Source organism: Haliaeetus albicilla, chromosome 16 (genome assembly GCF_947461875.1).
Source record: "Haliaeetus albicilla chromosome 16, bHalAlb1.1, whole genome shotgun sequence".
NCBI lineage: Eukaryota > Metazoa > Chordata > Aves > Accipitriformes > Accipitridae > Haliaeetus > Haliaeetus albicilla.
This window is the reverse complement of record NC_091498.1, coordinates 33,471,272-33,490,497: the sequence shown is the minus strand read 5'-3', so window position 1 is coordinate 33,490,497 and position 19,226 is coordinate 33,471,272. Positions and strand designations below refer to the sequence as shown.

Here is a 19,226-nt window from a genome sequence, read left to right as displayed (position 1 = left end):
GTCCCTCCATGCTCTCCCCAGGCCTGTACCGTGGTCTCTGTACGCCGGGTTGTCCCATCATCTGATGTCTCCACAGACACAACCGACATGGCCCCTTCTGGGTCCTCCTCCATGGTGTACGTCTCCTCCACGATCTGGCCCGGGTCCTGCATCCTGGGGATTGTGCTGTACAAGAGGTGGCTGTGGTCCTGAAGGGAGCAAGGGACAGGCAGTCAGCCCCCCCCCCACCAACAGGAGCCTCCCTGGAGTCAGCTAGCCCAGAGATCTCACCTCTCAGGGAGCCCTGACATCCTCTTGCACGGAAAGGGGTATCAACAACCCCACACCCAAAGCTCCTTCAAGCCAGGGAGGCCACATTAGAAACACAAATTCCCCCCTCTCCCAGCTATGGTGGGGACACTGGAGCCTTGCCCCCTGCAGCACACCCCACTGGGCAAGCAGGCTGCCCACAGCCAGAGGGCTCAGCTGCCCTTACCTGTGGCCCGTTGAGCTTCAGATCTGGGTATTTCTGCCTTTCCAGGTCAGCATCGCCCAAGAAACGGCCGTTCTGAAAGACACAGCATCACAGCAGGCCTGTTACTAGACTGATCTCCCACTGCTGGGATTCCATATAGCCATCCCCACCTTCCCTGCCAGGCCCCAAGCAGGCCATCTCCTGCATCTGACAGAGGCACCCAATGCACACCCCGTGTGTCACTCCCAGGAGAGCAGCACACTCCTTGGGGGTCTGTATGACATGCAGCAAACCACCCCCCATTCCAGCCTGGGGAAGAGTTGGGAGGACACACCATTCAGCCCCACTCCAGACATCCCAGCTCTCCCACGGTGTCCACACACTCTTGATGGAATGGCCAAGACCCCTCCCTGCTCCCCAGCACAGCCCTGGAGATCTTCCACATCTTCTGACACAGGAGCTGCAACTGACATCCCAGAGGCCCCCCAGAACCGCAAGGGAACAGTGTGGATGCTCGGCGGCTGACTGCAGAGTGCTACCATTTGACTCTTGTGCTCCTCCCTCTGCCCACCCCTTCCTTCTCCCTGACCCACACATCTCTCCTAGTACCACCACCACCTTTCACAGCCAGAAAGGCACCTGCCTCCTGCACACCACCACACACCAGCCCTCTGAGCACCCCTCTCCAAAACAGAGCCTGGGAAAGTGAGAACAGGAGAGAGACCTCAAGCCAAGACAGACGAAACCACATTTCCAGCCCTGTAGAGAAAAGGGATTTCTCCCAGCCCTGGTTTGGCTGTTTGGGTGACAGACTGAGACTCCAGGGACTTGCCCATTGTCACACGAGGGAGACACACGCACTCCCCCACAGCTATACACCAACCCCTTCACTTTGGCCACCTTCCAAGAAGCTGAGTGGGATGGGGAGCAAAGGTGCCCAGGTACCGAATACAGACAGCCTCCAACCTTCACAAAACCAAACCAGAGCCAACCTGGTAGCAAGACCCTCCAGGCTGGCTCCTTCTCCCCATAAGACTCTGGCTGCCGAAGTAGGTTTGCACATCCCCAGATCACTTTCAGCACCATCAGTGTTACAAGACTGGCCTAGCCCTGCTCCACCTCCATATCCAAGGAGAGCCAAAGGAAGGGAGCCAGGCCCGGGGCTGCCCCCACCGAGGCAGGACTGACACAGACAGGGGCTCTGGGAGCCTCCGCACCCACCTCTGCCAAGGGGGTTTTTTACCTGGTGCCGCCGGGTGAGCGTGCCGTTGGCCAAGCCCGGGCTGGCGTCCTGTGGGGAGACCCGGACTCGTTCCAGCTGGGCTGAGACATGGCGCCGTTCCTCCTCAAGTGCCCGGGTCAACTTCTCGAACTGTGCCTCCTGCTCCTTGACAGAGGCAAGGATGCTGGCAGTCGACTCCACTTCCGAGTCGTCCATGAGTGATGGGTGCCCAGGACGGGCAGGACAGGGGCGGAGGGCACAGGGAGGCACAAGCAGAGGCGGCTCGGTGTCAATGTGAGGGGAAGAAAACTGACCCAGAAGGGCAGGAGCCCCTCTCTTCACTGCACAAGATTTGGAGGAGGAAAGGAGGAGAGAAGAGCGGTCAGAAGAGACTGATTTCATTAAGACAGATTCTCAGAACAAGAAAAAAATCTTATGGCATTAACACCCATTCCCACCCACCACCAGAGAGCTGGCAAGAGGGTCTCAAGAGCAGCACAGCCCCAGGCATGACTCAGATGCTTCCTTGCCCCAGCATTTAAGCTTGGAGAAGTGCACTTTGGGGGCAGAAGGTCCTCCCCCATCACACCAAACAGCCAGGTTCAGAAGAGCTGCTGTGTGCTGAGGTTCCCTCTTCCCACAAGGGCCCCCCTCAGGCTGCAGGAAAACTTCCCCTACAAGGAAAAGCTGCCCGCAGGCAGTAGCAGGAGGGGAGGGCATGTCCCTGGGGCAGAAGAGGGGACACTCTCCCACAGAATGAGAAGTGACCCACATCCCATTATTTCCTCCAGGGAAGGGCTGAGGGAGAGGGCTGTGTCACTTATCTGCTTCCTCCACCCCAGTGTGACAAGAGGTGGGGAGACAGCCCCAGCTCCACAGGTGCTTCCTACCCAGGAAAGGGGATTAAGTGGGACAGGATTCCCCTAAAGGGGGATGAGCCCTTTGACTGCTGCCAAAACTCACCACCCTCCAGGTTCTCACCAGGGCTCTCAAGGCTGCAGCAACCCCAGGAGGTCCTCAGTCCACAGATCTAGGGACAGGCATTGGCTTGGACCCTTCCAACATCCCCTCCCAAAGGAGAACAGTGATCAAGCACACCACAATCAACATATTTTGATAGAGAAAGGCAATATTCTTCCATACAGACCTGTTAGAGGAGGAAGTTCAGGTTTGATTGGCAAAGGCACAGGACAGCCACGTCTAGATGCAGAGAGTCATGGGAGAAATAGCCCAGCCACCACAGTGAGGAAGCAGGAGGGAAGAGAGCTGCAGGGACAGCAGGACAGTAGGTCAAAAAAATCACACAAGTAAACTCAAAACAGAGGGCAGGGCAGGCCACAGACTGGAGAAACAGGCTCCTCTCTCCCACCCCCTCTTCTCCAAGAGATGGAGCAGTGTCTGGAGAAGGCTGGTGGGGTGGCAAATGCAGCACTGTTCCCACAGCAGCCCCCAGCTCCATGGAGACCCCAGCATCTCCGACTGTTCCCCACTGACAGGGGAATGGCACAGGCAGAGAGGAGTGGCAAGGGCTCAGCTCTCTGCCCCCCCCTCCCAGCCCAGCCTAGTCCCAGCAAGCCCGTCAAAGGTTTTCCCAAACCCATACTGTCATGGCAGGCATGTGGGGACTCGTTCAAGCCAAGCAGCAGCACAGAAACTGCTTTCCCACGGTCTCCAGCATCAGCTCTGCCCACTCCCCCACTGCCACCGCCCTGGTGTGGCTGTAACAGCGACCTGGGACTGACAGCATGGGCAGCATCACCCCTCCACAGAGCCCTGTCCTATCCACCTCCCACAGACAGCCCCACGCTCCCTGGCAGCTCTACCCCTCCAGTCCCAGCCTGCAGCAGATGCTGGTTCAGAGGAGCTCAGAGCAGGGCTTTTTGGTTTTTTTTATTAATTTCCCACACTATCTCAAGCGTATCCAGATCAAACGCTTCCTGAAATGCCTCCCCCACTCCCAAGTCCACTCCTCCCTGTGACTCTGTCCCACCAAAGCTTCCCTCGGACACAGGCAGCCCTGGTGCTTATCAGACACTGTGGCACCAAGACTGAACCCAGCGAAGTAGGCTGGATTTTTTCCAAGTGCTTTGGAAGCCACCTGCAGCACATTTAACATCTGGTCATCACCTCCCTGTAATCTGCCTTCATCAATAAAAAAAAATCCAGTTCTTCCACTCATGCCCATGTGGTGCCCAGCAAGAGATGAAACCATGGCATGCACACACTCTCTCCAGCTCTCAGCGCCCTACCCCAGCCCAACGTGGGCCGGGATGCTCGATGGCCAGTCCACACCCCAGGAGGAACACAGCCCACCACTCTTGGCTCAGGAGTCCAAGCAAGCTTTCAGAGGCTCCCAGACATGACTCCTGGCTCATGCATGCAGCTTTCTACTCCTCCCACCTTGCAACAGGTATGCCCTAAGGCTTTTTTTCAATAGACGGACTCCCCAAGCCTTGTATGGAAATACAGGAACAGCTCTGACCCTTGCTGCTCTGAGGTCCCACCTGCCCACAGATTTGCAACAGAGATCCTCTGAAGGAGAGACTTGGTGCCTCCCAGAATGGTGCTGACACATTCCAACTCTCACCCTTGAGTCAAACACTCCCCATCTTTGGTGGGCACCCACCCACTTCAAGCAGGGACACAGATCCTCCACCTTCTGTGATTCACTGAAGGCCACTGTCAGTCCACACTGACATGGAGCAGGTCTGCAGGGCCCAGCTCCACAGAGTCCCACTGCAGGGAGGCTGCTGCAGCCAGCCAGGTGCTGGGGAAAAGCAGCCTGCACCACTGACCTAGGACCTCTCCCCCAAGAAAGGAGGCACATCTCTTTGCCACATCCCAGACCTCTCCAGCAGGTCAGAGGATGGTCCTACCACTCAGATACCCTACACCACTGGAACATCTAAAACCCCAGCCAGAAGCCCCACTGGCTTGTCACAATTTGTTTCTAGAGCGGTATTTCACTAAGCCCTTTTAAAGAGAGGAACAGCCCCCCTACAGAGAAGGGATCCTCCATGACATGGCCTTGCCCAAGTAGCTGTGCTGCTGTGTAACAGCTCCCCAGCCTGCCCTCAACTATTTCTACACAGAAGAGGCAGACTTTTGGAGTGTGAGAGGATGGAGTCAACATGCTGGCTTCAAGGAGGGATTTAGCTGAGACCCTGCTCTTGTGAACCGGCTCACTTGCTTGCAAGCAGCCTCAGTTCCAAGCAGCAAACACAGACCAGCAGGGTTACATAGAGGAGAGACAGCAACCCCAGCAGATTCCTCCAGCCCTACGTGGCTGTCGGGCAGGCCCCGCACAGCCGGCAACGCCTCACCAGCCCCGGGTCCCCACCTCTGCACATCCCCTGGGAATGCAGCCCAGAGAACATGGAAGCTAACAATGAAACTTGCAGGGCCTTCAAGGGCCTCAGATAAGGGGCCAGAGCAGCTGCGAGGCTGTTTCCTTCCCGTCCCTTCCACAGGGAGTAAACACAACAGCAGTGGGAAGGAACAGGACAGATCCCTCACCCACCAGCTCTCCTTGTCCCCTTGCACTCACAAATGCCCCTCCAGCCCATGAAGGAGGTGGGGGGGGGGGGGGGGGGGACGACAGCCCCCCCCTTCCCTTTTGGGCCACCAGGTCAAAGCAGAAAGCCTCAGGGAGAGGAAGCTGCCAAGGGGCTTTCAGGGAGCCTGTCACACCAGGGCAGCCGGAGAAGGGGCTGAGCTGCGGTCCCAGCCTGGTTGGAGCCCATGGCTCTGCAGACCCATTGACAGTGACCAGCTGATGTTCAGGAGTAGCCACCCAAGAGTCTCGCCACAGAATCAGGTGATGTTAAACAGTGGCGTAGTGACTCTTGAGCATCTGGAGCCTGATCTGCATGCATGGTTGTCAGTCCTGCCCTGAACAGCAGGCATGGCTCCATCATGGGCAAGAGGTGCCAGCAGAACAGGGTACCCGCTGCCTGAGTGGGCTATCCCAGCTCTCCTCCTGGGGCCTTTGCAATTAGGACACACCACCTCCCTATGCTCTCATTCCAGCCATCTAGTCTTCATCGATCCAGGATTAAAGACATAATTACCAAGAGGCAGTGCCAGGTCCAGAGAGGTTAGCAAGCACTGTCCCCAGCTCTCCCCACAAACACATGCTAGCATCATCCCAGGTTGGAGCACAGCCCTTCCCTTACAGCTGGCTAACACACAAACCCCAAACAGCCACTCAGCCTTATGCCCTCCCAGCTGTGGAGAATCTGCCCCAGATCCCTCCCACAGTGGCTCACACACCAGCATTTCAGGGACAGGGGCTTCCTGGGCACTGCACAGCACCTCACCACCTCCTGATGCCAGCTCAGGGTGCCGGTCACCTTCAAAGCAAGACAGGGAGGGGAGGGAAGATGAGACCCTCAGCTCCACAGCCTGATCACACCAGCCAGCAAGCTGCTTGTGACAGCTCGAAGCCAAGTACACAGGATCCCACAAGGGTGAAATTCCAGGGATCGCTTTGTGCCCATTCCCCCCTCCTCCCCAGCCTCTAAAGATACAACTACAGAGCATTTTTCCAAAGCCAGACCCTGACCATCTTTGAGGATAGCTGCATTAAAGCCTTTTCATCATGAGAGAGGCACTTGCTGACACACCCATTACTTAAAAACCCCAGCAAGCCAAAAATATTTCGGCTGGCTCAGTACAGGGCAACACAAAAAGTCTAAAGACAAAATACACCCTAGAGCAACTTCTGCCCCAGGGCAAAAGAAGAACCAGAGCACTTCCCCTGTGGCTATCAGTAAGAGGGGACCCTCAGGGACCAAGGCAGCTTCGCAGAAAGCTTTACACCCCAATCCCCCTGGCCTTCTCTCTCAACTTCCTGGCACCAGCACATTCCTGTGCCGCTGCACCCAGAGGTCCTGAAGCCAGAGCAGGTCCACCAGAGAGACATCCAACATGCAGTGCCTTCAGAGAAGAGCCTCCTTGCTGGCAGGGAGGCATCCACAAGCTAATTTGTATGCACAGAGCTTCCCTTCGCAGGTACCCACCATAATGTTCCTGGTTGGACTAAAGACTTGGTAGTAGCCAAAAGGACACCCTAAACCCTGACCAAGCCCTCCAGAACTCTTCCACTGCGGGCAGCTTTGACATGGCACATTTTTCCAAAACCCCTTGCCCCTGTTTCTCTGCAGGACTGCCTTCCCCCAGAACAAATACTTTGCCTGGAAAAATAATTTCCAGGGCCAAACCACAGCCATACCCACCTAGAGGTCACCTGCACTCGATGGAGATCAAGCCTTGAAGGCTCCCCACAAGGAGTGCTTCCCTGTCAGCCACAGAAAGATTAACCCCCGGGGCCCAGACCGAGCCAGCAGATGGGGAATTGTGCACCACAGGCCAGGGAGAATGGACAAGATCTAGCAGATAAGACACAGGCAGGAGGCTTGACAGGCAGCACCCACAGCAGTGCAGGGGATCTCGAGCACACAGCCCTCTTCTTGGGTCTTTCCAAGGACCTGCTCCAGCCCCCTGCTCTGCACCCCGAGACCCCAGAGAGCTACCACCCAATGGTCCTGGGTTCCCTGAAGCTAAGACCACTCCCTCAGCATGGAGGATTTTGGGCAAAGTTCAACCCAAGCACCTACAAAGCCAGAAACCACCTCCGCCACATCAGCCCTGCCCCAGCTCCCTGCCAGGAGCTCACACACCAGGCGCTCACTCCCAACAGCTCTCTGCCACCAGGGAGGGGGGGGACAGAGTCACATCGGCTCTGACTGCCAAGTCCCAGCCCTCCCCGCAGCTTTACTGCTTGTTTGTGTCCCCCAGGCACTTCTTAAGCAAGTGGCAAGGTTTGTCACCACAGCTGGACACCCCTCACAGCCCCCCTCGCTGCTGTGAAGCATGAGCAAAGCAGCCCTTCTCCTCCAGCTCATCACCACCAGCCATGGTCAGAGCCAGGAAGGACACAGCCCCTCACCCAGGCTGGCTGAGCCCCTGCGGGGACACCAGCAGCTCCAGGCTCCCAGGCCAGACCCACCTGCCAGGCTGACAAGAAGGGATGCAATGCCTGAGGAACTTGCTCCTGCTCCAACACAGACCCCAGCACCGACTATACAAGAAAGCCAACAACATCACTCAAATAATTCGCTTTGCCCTATCAATTTGAGGGACTCTGAGGACAGCCAGCTGGCTGCCCACCCTTCAAAAGCAAACATCAACAGCCCTCAGCACCAGACACCGCCCCCCCCCCCCCCCATCGTCGAGAGAGGAACCAACAAATTCTCCTGGTTCCAGTTGCCTATCATGATGCACTCAGGAAAAACAGACCCCATCAATAATTCAAGCCTGCAATTGTCCGAGCACTTGCAGTGCATTACACTTGCTTGCTCTGCACAGGTTCACAGCCCTGCTAATTCACCACAGGCTTCTGGTCAGTCTCAATTAGCTAAAAAATAAATGAGCCAGCATTTCTGGCATCTTTGCACCCCCCCTGAGCGCAGGGTCCAGGCTTACACATCAGTCCTTAGACCTCAGCCTGCCCAAGGCAGCAAGCACTAACACTAGCCAAGGCACAGCAAACCAGCAAGGTACTGGGCAGAGACCCCACGAGCCCAAGCTCTTCCCCATCTTGTCTGCTTCTGCATTCAGTTCAGGAGAACACAACAGCCCTCAGGCCACTGGGGAAGCAGGACAGTTGATGGTGGGCAGTAGCTCCCACATCCCTGTGTGGGTGATGGGAAGTTTTGGCACAGCTGTTTCTCTCCCACCACCCTAGAGGCAGGAACATGCCCACACCCCACACTGCCAGCTCCCACCACACCAGGGAGGGACCCACCTGCCTGGGCAGATGCGTCCTCGCTTCCAGGTTGTGCAAGCCACCTTGCCCACGCTTCCCAGCCTGCTCTGCCCAAGCCCTGCCAGACCCCACTCTAGGGAAGAGGCTCTCCCATCTCCTGCAGAGGGTTTCAGCTGCCTTCTCAGCCCCTGGCCCCACTGCAAAGGGCTCTCCCCCGAGGCAGGTTACAGAGCACAGGCACAACGGACTTTGGACAGGCAGGTGGGTGCCCAGCTGGCCCTCCCCAGGCAGGAAAGAGCTGCTCCTGCAGGCAGGTCAGACACCGCCTTGGGGACCTACCTGCCCCAGCCCAGCCCCACCTTCCTCAGGGGAGCCATGCCCAAGGCACCCAGCCCCGGCAAGAGCCAGGCGGGTGAACCACCAAGAGCAGGCGCCTCGGGCAGCAGCGGGAAGGTTGCCACTCGCCTCCGCCCGTCATGCCCAACTGGTTGGACCAGCAGCAGGATCGCCACCTGGTCTACCTCGCCTGCCACCCCCAGCAGCAGGGACGAAGGCCACGTAGCTCCATTGGGAAAGCCTCCCTCCAGAAAAGGGAGTTACCTGTGGAGACACAAGCAGGGACGCGGCACCACACCTTATAAGGGAGTGGGCCCGCAGCCAGCAGAGGACGATAAGGAAAGAGAGATAAGGGGCAGGGTGGGGCCGCGCTGCCGGCTGGAGGGGAGGAAGCAGGCATGTGTGTCCTTCCCCCCCAGCAAGGGCAGGGGGCTCAAGAATGCAGAATAGCAGACGGGTCTGGACACAGCTGGGGGTTGCGAAACACGGTGGGCAATCCCTTGGGGAAGTGGCCTGGCCCTGGCCTGGCTGAGGTCACCGGCTCGGTGCTGTTTGCCACCCTGGCGGGATGAAGGGAGAGAGGCAGCCGAGCGGGGCCAGCAGGAGAAAGGAGCAGCGTGGGGTCAGCCACAGAGAGCAAGGCTTGTTCTGCTGGTATGCCAGCAATCCGGCTGCGGGGCAGCTGTCCTCCCGGGCACGCAAGGGGGACCACTGGCCCCTCTCCTGAGCACAGCTGGGACAGCACAGGAGGAGTTCCTTCCCTCCAGGCAGGCCGGGAGAGCTGCTGACCCTCTACACCAGCCACGATAGCGCTGGCTGCTCCGCTGGCTGGAGGGAGCAGCGGGAACCACAGCAAGTGGAGACCGAGCTTCCCTCAGCGCTTTCAGAGAGCAGAGGACAAGCATCCCTTCCAGCAGTAAGGCAGCCAAGTCGCTGGGCTCCAGGCAGAGACACCATCCACCCACAATCCCCAAGTGGGACAGCCACAGAGCTGGAGCCTTCTTGCCAGCAACATCCCGCTGCATCCAGCTGCCCTAGGATGCCCCAACAGCCCCGCTCCTGCTGGAGGGAGCTACATGTGTCCGTCCCCCCACCCTGGGGACAGCAGCAAGGCAAGGGTCCCTGCCACTGCTCCGCACCAAGCAAGGGCCAGCCCCACAGTTCGCACCCCCAGCCCCCGGGCCCAGGAGATTCACATGTTGGGAGCCCTTCAGCAGCACAAAGGCAGCTCTCTCTTCTCTGTGGGAATTTGCAGCTGAGCGCTCGGCAGGGACAAAGGGATTTCACAGGCACATCCCCAGCCGGCCGGCCTCCCTCCCCCCGGCGTTCCCGCTTCCTGTCACAGTAGCACCAGACCTCAGGGGCGCAGCAGCAAACAAACACCCAGCGCCGGATTCTGGGAACCGGGCCAGAGCATTCTCGGGGCAGGCCGCACTCCGGCAGCCACCAGGCTCCTGCTTCACCCAGGCGCCTCCTGGGCCCCGCGGGGCGGGGGGGGAGAAAGGAGCAGCCCCCCGGCTCTGCCACCCCGAGGTGCAGCAGGTGAGCCGCAGGATAGCAAGGCAGCTCCCCTGCTCCTTGCTGCACCCAAGGAACGGCAGCCACCCTGATGGGGACATGAGATGTCCCCGTGCCTGCAGGGCTCGGCTGGAGCCCTGGCATTGTGCTGAAGGTCAGGGCTGCCCCCCGGCTCCAGCCACGCCAGCGTCCCTGCCCTTCACCTGCCTCTCCCCCCACCCACCACCGGGCTGAACTTTCCCATTCAGCTGCCTCTCTCCCACAGCAAAAACAAACACCAGCACAGCTCTGCAGAGATAAGGGCTGTGCTAGCAGAGCCCAGGGAGCAAAGTCCCCCTCAATTAAATCCGAGGCTGCAGCACCAGAGGAGCTACCTCCCCCCTGCCACCCCAAGCCCAAGCAGAGGGATAAGGGCATGGCATATGGGGTGAAGCTGCTCCAGCACCCTGGCCCAGGGGCAGATTTAGCTCTTCAAGGGCTCATATCTGCTGCTGGCTGCCCCCAAGCAGAAGGGCCACAGCCTGGTGGCCAGCATTCCCAGTAAGGGCAGCCTCCCTCCATCAGGCCATGGGCATAAGCATGCACAGCTAGCTGCCACCGTGAACAGCCCCTGCCAGCAGAGCCTGGGATGCAGAGCAGCAAGACAACTCAGTGCCAGCCCAGCACCCAGACACATGGATTTGGGCCCCCTTCCCCAGCACAGAGCCCTCACCACAGCCCCACAGTCCCCTTCCCAGGGAAGCCACTTGAGATCATTTCCTCTCCCAACACCTGCAGCCAGGCTGGGCCCCAGGGCCCAGCCCCAACTCAGCTGCAGTTACTCTGCTCCAACCAGTGCAAAGGCACAAAGGACTGGAAGCATAGTGGGAATCACACCACCAGCAGTATGGTAACTGCACCACTGGGCTCATCTGGAGAGCAGGGAGAGCACCCAACCCAGAAGGCCAGCCTGCATTATCCACCCTCCCCGCAAGGAGCATTCAAGTCACCAAGGAACCACAACCAGGAATATGCAGAAGAGCATGAGCCCAGGGCCGCCCACCCAACCCAGCAACCCCACGCAGGGTCTCCTTGCCCCCACTCCCTCCCAGCCCATGGGAGACCAGGGCACCCCAGAGGCAGACAGGGTGCCCTTCCCTCTGCCAGACAAGCCACACACGCCTCCCCAGGCTGAGCAAACAGGCAGGCAGGAAGTAGTGTTCAGTGCACAAGCGGCAAGGAGGGAATTGCCGAGATTAAGCTAAACTGCCCTTGCAGGGGCTGCCTGAGGGAGCCACCCAGAAGAAGCCAGACCCCGCCGGCCACCCCAGACTCCCCAAGCAGGTAGGGCAGCCAGCAGGCTGAGTCACAGCACAAATCACCCAGGGGCCAGGCTGAAAACCCCAGCTCCATTCAGCATGACCTCATCAGGTGCCCTGCTCTCTAATTGCATGTGTGTGTCTGCACTCGGAGACAACTTCGAGGGCCCTGCCAAGAGGAGTAATGAATGGGTGAAGGAAAGCCACCAGGGAAGCATCAGGAAGAGCCAGGGACTGAATCACGGCTGGGGGTAGGGAAGGGGGCTGTTGCCCTCGCGATGGGCTGTGGCAAGGTGATGGCAAGTCCCCCACAGTGCTCCAAGTCCCCTTAGTGCCCATGGCTGGGCAAGGTGTACAGACAGGCTGGCATGAGCCAGCGCTCATACACAGCAGCAAGGGACAAACAAGACAGCAGGCCAGGCCATGCTCAGAGAGGTGGCAGGACTTCATCCCACCCCAACCCCCTGCCCAAATTGTTTGCCAGTGCCAGATCTGTTTGCCAGTGCTCCCCCAACATGCTTGCTGAGAAGCACTTCCCAGGTTCCTGCGCGAGCCAAAGGGAAGGAAACCTGCATTTCCTGGTCAGACGGGACATGACATCATGACTTCCCTTTCCTGTAAGCTTCTAAACACCACGTCCTGCCAAGGGCCACTCCCCACCACCCCCGGCCCGCATGCAGATGCCCTGGAACCAGGCTGGGAACACGAGGCACAGCCACCACCACCACCAGCCCAGCCTCAGCCAGCTATGCCAGCCAGGAGGCTAGCACGGTCCACCCAGGAGACCAGACACCCGGCCAGCTTGCTGGAAGCATCCTGCCTCTGGGGAAGACATACGAGGGCTCCTTGTCCATGGTGGTATTGCATTTCTGTCCAGGGCTGGGAGTATCCTACAAGCAGAGGGTGGAAGATGCTGTTTTCCAACCCCATGAGGACATGGCTGTGCCCACCGCACCCTAGAGATGGGCTTGTTATCTACAGAGCTGAGGAGGCACTAACACCATCACTCCAGCACAACAGCTGCTCGCTAAGACCACAAGTGAGCACACACTGCCGCTCTCCAGCCTTCCCTCACACACCTCATCTGCTTGTCTGCACAACTCCACCAGCCAGTGGGCACATACAAACAGGGCCACGCAATATTTTGTGGTGTTCCCAAGTCTCCCGGAGGTAGGATGCAGACATTCCTGGGAAGCCAAACCATGAGCCCCCCTCATGGCATAAGACTGCTGCTGCAGCTTTGTTCCCTGGGCCCATGCACCCGCCCTGGAGAATAGAGAAGGGAAGTGGTTTTCCACCCAAGCCAGCTGCTGGAGACAGACACTGGGCAGAGATCAAGGGAGAGCAGGTTTCTCCATTTGCCACACCAGTGTGCTCTGGAGGAGAGCTGCAGGGCCCTGGGTGCTCCCTCCTGCAGGTAAAAGTAGAGGGTGAGGTGGGGGGAGGGGGGGCTTGGAGAAGCAGAGAGGAAGGAGGGCTACAAAGCCAGCTTGGAACAGGCACCCTCCCCACATCAGAGAGGATTTCTCCCAGAAGCACCCCCAGGCTGGCTGTCCCCCTCCTCCCCCATGAGACCCCGGTTAGCAGGAGGCAGGATGACATCTCTCTCCCCCCAGAGCGAGTCAGCCTGCCCGCAGCCAGAGCCAGGCATGGCAAGCAACACTGCGTGCAGCAACACGCTCGCAAGAATGTGTTACTCCACTGGGCAAGGGGCCTGCCAGCAGCATGCAAACACAACTGGTGACCCACCCTTCTAGGTCAGAAAAACTCGTCTTTGCAGTTCAACACACTCCCACCCACTGCAGCTACCCACATGCACAAGCTGCCCAGCACCACCATCTCCCCTTTCCTACTGGGCCCGGAGAGGAGCTGGGAGCACCAGTGGGGAAGCAGCTGAGGGGTCTGGGAGCTCTTCTCAGAAAAGACCAGCCCAAGCACCACGCAAGACAGAGGCGAGAGGAAAACACGTCAGCTGAGGACAGCGAGATGGCTTCCTCCTCCTGGCCAGGGTGGGAATCGGTTCTCCAAATCATCTACTCTGAGGCTATCTAACTCCCACACTGGTCCACCTGGCTCCCAAGAGGCAGCCCACCCCCTCACCCCAAGTTATCACTCTCCTACCCAGGAGGTGCTTCTGCAACTGCAAAAGCTGTATGAAATGAGAGAGGAGAGCAACTCAAGGAGGTGCGTGCTTCTGCAGTGGCAAAAGCCCCGTGAGGTGAGAAGGGAGAGCAACTCCTCTTGCTGCCTGCTCCCCCCCTATGTCCCAGCTGCTTTCCACCCCCACATGGCACAAGTGGCCCTCCTCTGCACTGCCAGCTCTCAAGGAAGCAGCAGAGGCAGGTAAGGCTCACGCTGCTTCCAGGTTTCTCGCACCCAGGAGGGGCCGGCAGCAGGCAGCCGATGAACTTTGAGCAGCATTTGCTGTAATTGGGGCCAACGCCCAGAGGAACAGGAGCAGTCAGGGCTGGGATGGAGGCACAACAACAGCTCCAGCCCTCACCCATGTGAACCCAGCATGCTGCTGCCACCAAAGCCAGCCCACCCAGGGCCAGGCCAGAAAGGGATGCCCTCATACCAACCCTGGAGCCGCAGATGTTTAAAAAGCGCTCCCAGGACTGCACCACCACCCCGGCCAGGCTATAGGAGAGTTGTTCCCAGGGCTCACCCCCCTACCCCAACTTGCCCAGACCCTTCCCTGCTTCTGTTGGAAAGCCAGTCACTCCTGGTCTGGTTGAGCACCCCATGAAGACTGTTTTTCTAAGCATTGCAGCCAGCTGGGACGCCTGTATGCCTACCAACACCCCAGCAGCACCTCTACAGCCTCAGAGCCACCCCCACCTTCTGCCACACCAAAAGGCCAGGGCTATGGTTTCACAAAAGAAATCCTGCTCTCCCATCAGCACAAACATCTGGGCAATTAACTGTTAAAATTAAACGTATGGGTGAAGTGCTCAGCCTGGATCAGATCCCCAGGCCCACGCTGGCACAAGCATTTTTGCAGTAAGAGCTCTGCAGTGCAAAGTCACCGTGGACCTGCAGCACAAGGGTAGGGACACAGTGACAAGCCCCCAGGCATCCACTGCTCCTCTGTCACTGCCAGGAAGCTCACCTTCCTGGAGGCAGAGGAAGCTGGCATGGAGGCTGCCTGCAGGGCAGCCGAGACTGTTCATTCCCACCTCAGTCCAAGGCCTGCGCACCCCAGGGATCCCACAGCCAACCTCCGACTTACAGCTGCTTGCTGCTCTAGGCTGGACAAAGCAGATGAAAGCAAAGGTGACAGGCACCCTGGTTAAGGGTTCACCCATCCTGGCACCATACCTCACAGCTTGTGCTCCTTAGTCACCGGTTTGCCCCCACACCCAGCAGCTACCGCATCTCACCCCTCCACGCTGTGCGGTTTTTATATGGGCCACAATGAGGAAGCCGTATCCCTCGTGGGGAAAACTCCCACTTCCTCCACAGGGAAACAGGGACAGGGAGCAGTACTACAGGAGGATCACACAGCACCCACTGCCACCCCAAAGCCCACTCAAAATGCTGACGTCACACGGGAACATGACAGCAAATTAATCCACAGGTCAGCCCCTGTGTGCAGCAGCCACTGAACAGGGCAAGCTCGGGGACAGGCACGCCTGTGCTGAACCAGCAGCAGGCAACACAACACCAGCAGCCTTCCTGGGTGGGAAGGAAGGCAGATTAGCAACAAGCACAAGACAGGCAGGAGCCAGACAGACTCATCAGCCTGCTTCTGGGAGTTTCCAGCACAAGAACTGGCTCCAAGAAACAGTCTCCCCCCCCACCAAACAGCCTCCTCAGTTGGTAAGAAGCAAAGAGAAGGTTGTGGCCATCTCGGGGAACTCAAGGACTTTGGTCCAGAGCCCATAAATCCAGCCCCCTTCCAACAGCCTCATGCTGAGACACATTCCTGCACTCCATGCCAGAGGACAACCTCCTCTGCCGGCCAAGCCCTGTGTCACACACAGAGGAGCCGCCTGAATCACCCAACAGGTTTGGGTTTTGTCACTGCATCCAGGCAACACCTGTTTCCTTTTATGGACCCAAACCAGCTCCACAGTTCTGCTTCTCACTGTCAGCAAGGCAGGGATGGGGGAAAACAACCACACTGCAGAGACCTGGATTTTTAGAGCCAGGAGGAGAGCTCTGTACCTCCCTGGAGATAGTACCACCACAGTCTTGGGAAAGGGCTCCATCCTTGCCAACAGTAAATTAAGAGACAGTTACAAGGGGTTCTTGGGAAGAGAAACCAAGAGATTTAACCAGCGCTCTCCCCTAAGGTCACAGACACTGGTAAGCTATTTTGAGAAGCCAACAGCCTTCCAGGCATGGTCCAAGCTATGCTATTATTTTCTGGATGTCCTAAAGCCACCGCTAGTGTAGACACAATGGACCAAGGTCTTATCTCCATGCCAGAGGCTGGAGGAGGGAAGAGATGAGAGGCAATCCAGGGACAGAGACGCTGGCTGCGTGGTCTGGGCTGGACCATTCATCTGACTCCCAGCCCATCTTTAGGGAAGGGATGACCTCAAGGGTTCCTCAACCACAAAGATCAGGGCCTGACCTCCGAGTCGGAAGGGAAGAGGCTCACCCCTCTGCGGCAGCCCAGCACACTCCACTAAGCAAGCGCTTTCATCCTCCCGCCCCTTCCAGGAAGGCTCCACGCAAGATTCCAGCAAATGCTGCACATCGTGAAGGACAGTTGTTTGCATGCAACAGAGTCCCAGCCAAGTTCAGTCAAGTAGGAGAAAAGCTTTTTAAAAACTGCCTTTTTTTTTCCTTTAAAGTGCACAAGTAAACACCGACAGGTAAGAGAACCTGCCTCAAGAAGATGCTGGGAGCAGGATGGAACAGGCAAGGTAACCATGGGGAAGGCTAACGATTCCCTGACTCAGGCTCTTTCCAGCACAGGGCTTCCCATGAAGCTGGGGGACTCTGCCTCACTCCTCTGGCAGGAGCCCCAGCAGGCTCTGCAGATCCATCATGCACAGGAGCACATGCTGCAGGCATCGGAGACAGGAGCCTGTGAGTTGCCAGCCAGTCGCTCACCCCCACCTCACCACATCCAGGAGAACTTCTCAGAGGAGAAAGAGCAAGGCACAGAAATAGAAGCTTCAAACACAAGCTGCGACCACTGACTACAGGATTCCCAGCAGGCCTAGGTCCTGGAAGTGCTGCACTTTCCCTGTCCCTGCAAAGCCAAGGACAATCCTGTTTCTCAATTCCACACCAAGAACTGGGCAGCAGAGTCCAAAAGCATCCGCACAGCACAGGGGGGACATCAGGGGGAGCTGCAGGCAGCTGTAGTTAGATACCACCACAACACTCCACACGCCCAGGCAGTCCCACACACGCCCAGACAATCCTCCCCACCCAGCTCACCAGCAGCTGAGCAGAAGCCTGCACAAGGCTGGGTGCCACAGCCCTGGGACAGGAACTTTCAGCCCTGCCATGGGTTCCCAGCTGGGGGAAGGACAGCCCAGGCATCCCAGATAACACCCCGTTACCCCCATTGTCACGAGCTCCATGGAAGAGCCTGGGCACCAAGCCCTTGCTGGAGAGGGAGGCACCTCTCTAACAATCAGAGGAAGCTTTGTTGTCCAGGATCCCTCACTCAAAGCCCAGGGGCATAACGGAGGTGCCCCGCTTCCCTTCTGCGAGGCCAACCCGCCATGCCTTGCAGATGCCAGAAGCCCTCACAACAAAGGGCCGGCCACCCAAACTTCCACGCATTTACCCCAAGCTAAGCCTCCTCTCTCCAGTGCTCCAGGGAGGATCCGGAGCACCCATGTTGCAGGTGAAGGCAACACCACAGAAGGTCCCCGACTCCTCACACGAAAGGCGCTGGGCAGCCAAGCTGCTGCTAAATGACAGCGCGGCCAACGGGAGCTAAAGAACCAGCAGCCGGATGAGCCCGGAGCCCGCGGCCTGACACGGCAGGATCGTGCCTCCCCCGGGAGCGTTCCCGTGTCACTTGTTAGCTGCGACTCCGGCGGACGGGTCTGTCCGGTTGTTTTTGAGCTCAGAGCTTGTTCCGTGACAGGGACCTGCCGCGGGAGGAGGGGGAGCTGCCTGCTCCACCCGCACACTTGACCGGCCCCGGGCACACCGGCCCTTCCCCGCCAGAACAAAGGCGCAAGCAAATTAGACACCGGGGGCGGGGGGGAGTAAAAGCCCGTCCTCAACCGGGCAGGGCCGAGACCGGGTGGCCGGGACGGGGCTGCCCCACAGCTGCCACCGGGAGGCAGAGCCGGAGACCTGGGCCGCGGCCCGGCAGAGACCCCGCGGAAGGGCCGAGCGCCGTCCCCCGTCCCCCCCCCCCCCCCGCACAAAGGGAGTGAGGGGAGCGGGGGGGCCCTGCCGGTGCCGGCCGCGGGAAGCTGGCACACAGGCTGCCTTTGTTCCGGGCGGGGAGAGCGGCGGAGGCGGCGGGCCGGCACCGGGCGGATAGCGGGGCGGCCGTCCGGCCCAGCCGCCTTTGTGTAGCTCCCCACGGGCTCCCGGAGGCCCGGGCCCCGCCGGCGCCCCGCCGGCGCCCCCCCGGGCCGGGCCCCGCCACCCCGGCCGGGCCCCGCGGGGCGCGGCCCCGCCTGGCACCCGGCTCCCGGGCAGCGACGGACCGGCGGGGGCCCAGCACCAACCGGCCCCAGCGGGACAGCACAGCCGGGCCTCGGGCCCCGGCCCCCCCCCCCGCCGCGGGGGCGTGCGGCGCCCGGCAGGCGCCGGACCGCACCGGCTCCCCTCCCCCGGGCAGGCGGCGTCGGGGACGCCGAGAGCGGGACTCACCGTGACCGGGATCCTCGGCGGAGGGGGGGGAAAGGAGGGGGAGGCGGCGAGGCGGCGGTCCCGCCCCGCGGCGGCACGGCCGCCCGGCCCGCTCCGCGGGGAGCCGCGGCGGCGGCGAGGCGAGGCGAGGCGAGGCGAGGCGCCCAGTAAGGGGCGTCAACTGCGGGCGGCGGCCCAGGCCGCCGCCGGGCTGAGCGGTGCCGGTGGGAGCGGAGCGGTCCGCGAGGGTCGGGCCGAGCCTGGCCGCGCTGTGTACCCCGCGCCGCTCCCGCACCTAAAATGGAAGTTGCTCCGGCGGGGCGGGGGCGGGGGCGGGGCGGGGCGGGGGCTCCGCCCCCTGGCGTCAGCGCGACCGGCGCCAATGGCGGGCAGAGCTCAGCGGCGTCCGGCCCGCCAATGGCGCCCGACGCTGAGGGCGGGGGCGGGAGGGGGAATCGCGGAGGGGGGCCGTGTTGGTGGGGTCTGTGTCCCGTGGGGTCTGTGCCCTGTGGGGTCTGTCACTGGTGGGATGCGTCCCGTGGGGTCTGTCCCCGTGGCATCTGTTCTGTGGGGTCTCTCCCCCATGGGGTCTGTCCGGTGGGATCTGTCCCAGTGGGATCTGTCCCCCGTGGGGTCTATCCCGTGGGATCTATCCCAGTAGGGTCCATCTCCTGTGGGCTCTGTCCCAGTGGAATCTGTCGCAATGGGATGTGTCCCCCGTGGGGTCTGTCCCGTTTGGGGTCTGTCCCAGTGGGATCTGTCCCCTGTGGGATCTGTCACTGGTGTGGTCTGTCCCCATGTGGTCTGTCCTGTGGGATCTGTCCCCCGTGGGGGCTGTCCCCGTGG

General features: G+C 59.9%; 1 protein-coding gene across 9 annotated transcripts in view; it reads right to left on the bottom strand.

Moving 5' to 3' along the window:
- CTNND1 (catenin delta 1) overlaps positions 1–18,670 on the bottom strand; it is a 32,700-nt gene extending 14,030 nt beyond the window's left edge. For 6 of the 9 annotated variants that reach the window (XM_069804494.1, XM_069804496.1, XM_069804497.1 and 3 more), the window contains exons 1-5: positions 18,402–18,669; positions 2,824–2,942; positions 1,698–2,017; positions 476–547; positions 30–188 (exon numbers count right to left, since the gene is read on the bottom strand). In XM_069804494.1, coding sequence (XP_069660595.1) covers positions 30–188; positions 476–547; positions 1,698–1,892 — 426 coding nt within the window. In that variant the 5' untranslated portion in view covers positions 1,893–2,017; positions 2,824–2,942; positions 18,402–18,669. Of the gene's footprint in view, positions 1–29; positions 189–475; positions 548–1,697; positions 2,018–2,639; positions 2,707–2,823; positions 2,943–18,401 lie in introns of all 9 variants that reach the window. The other 3 variants (XM_069804493.1, XM_069804492.1, XM_069804491.1) reach the window with 3 other exon arrangements.
- Positions 18,671–19,226: the final 556 nt, after the last annotated feature.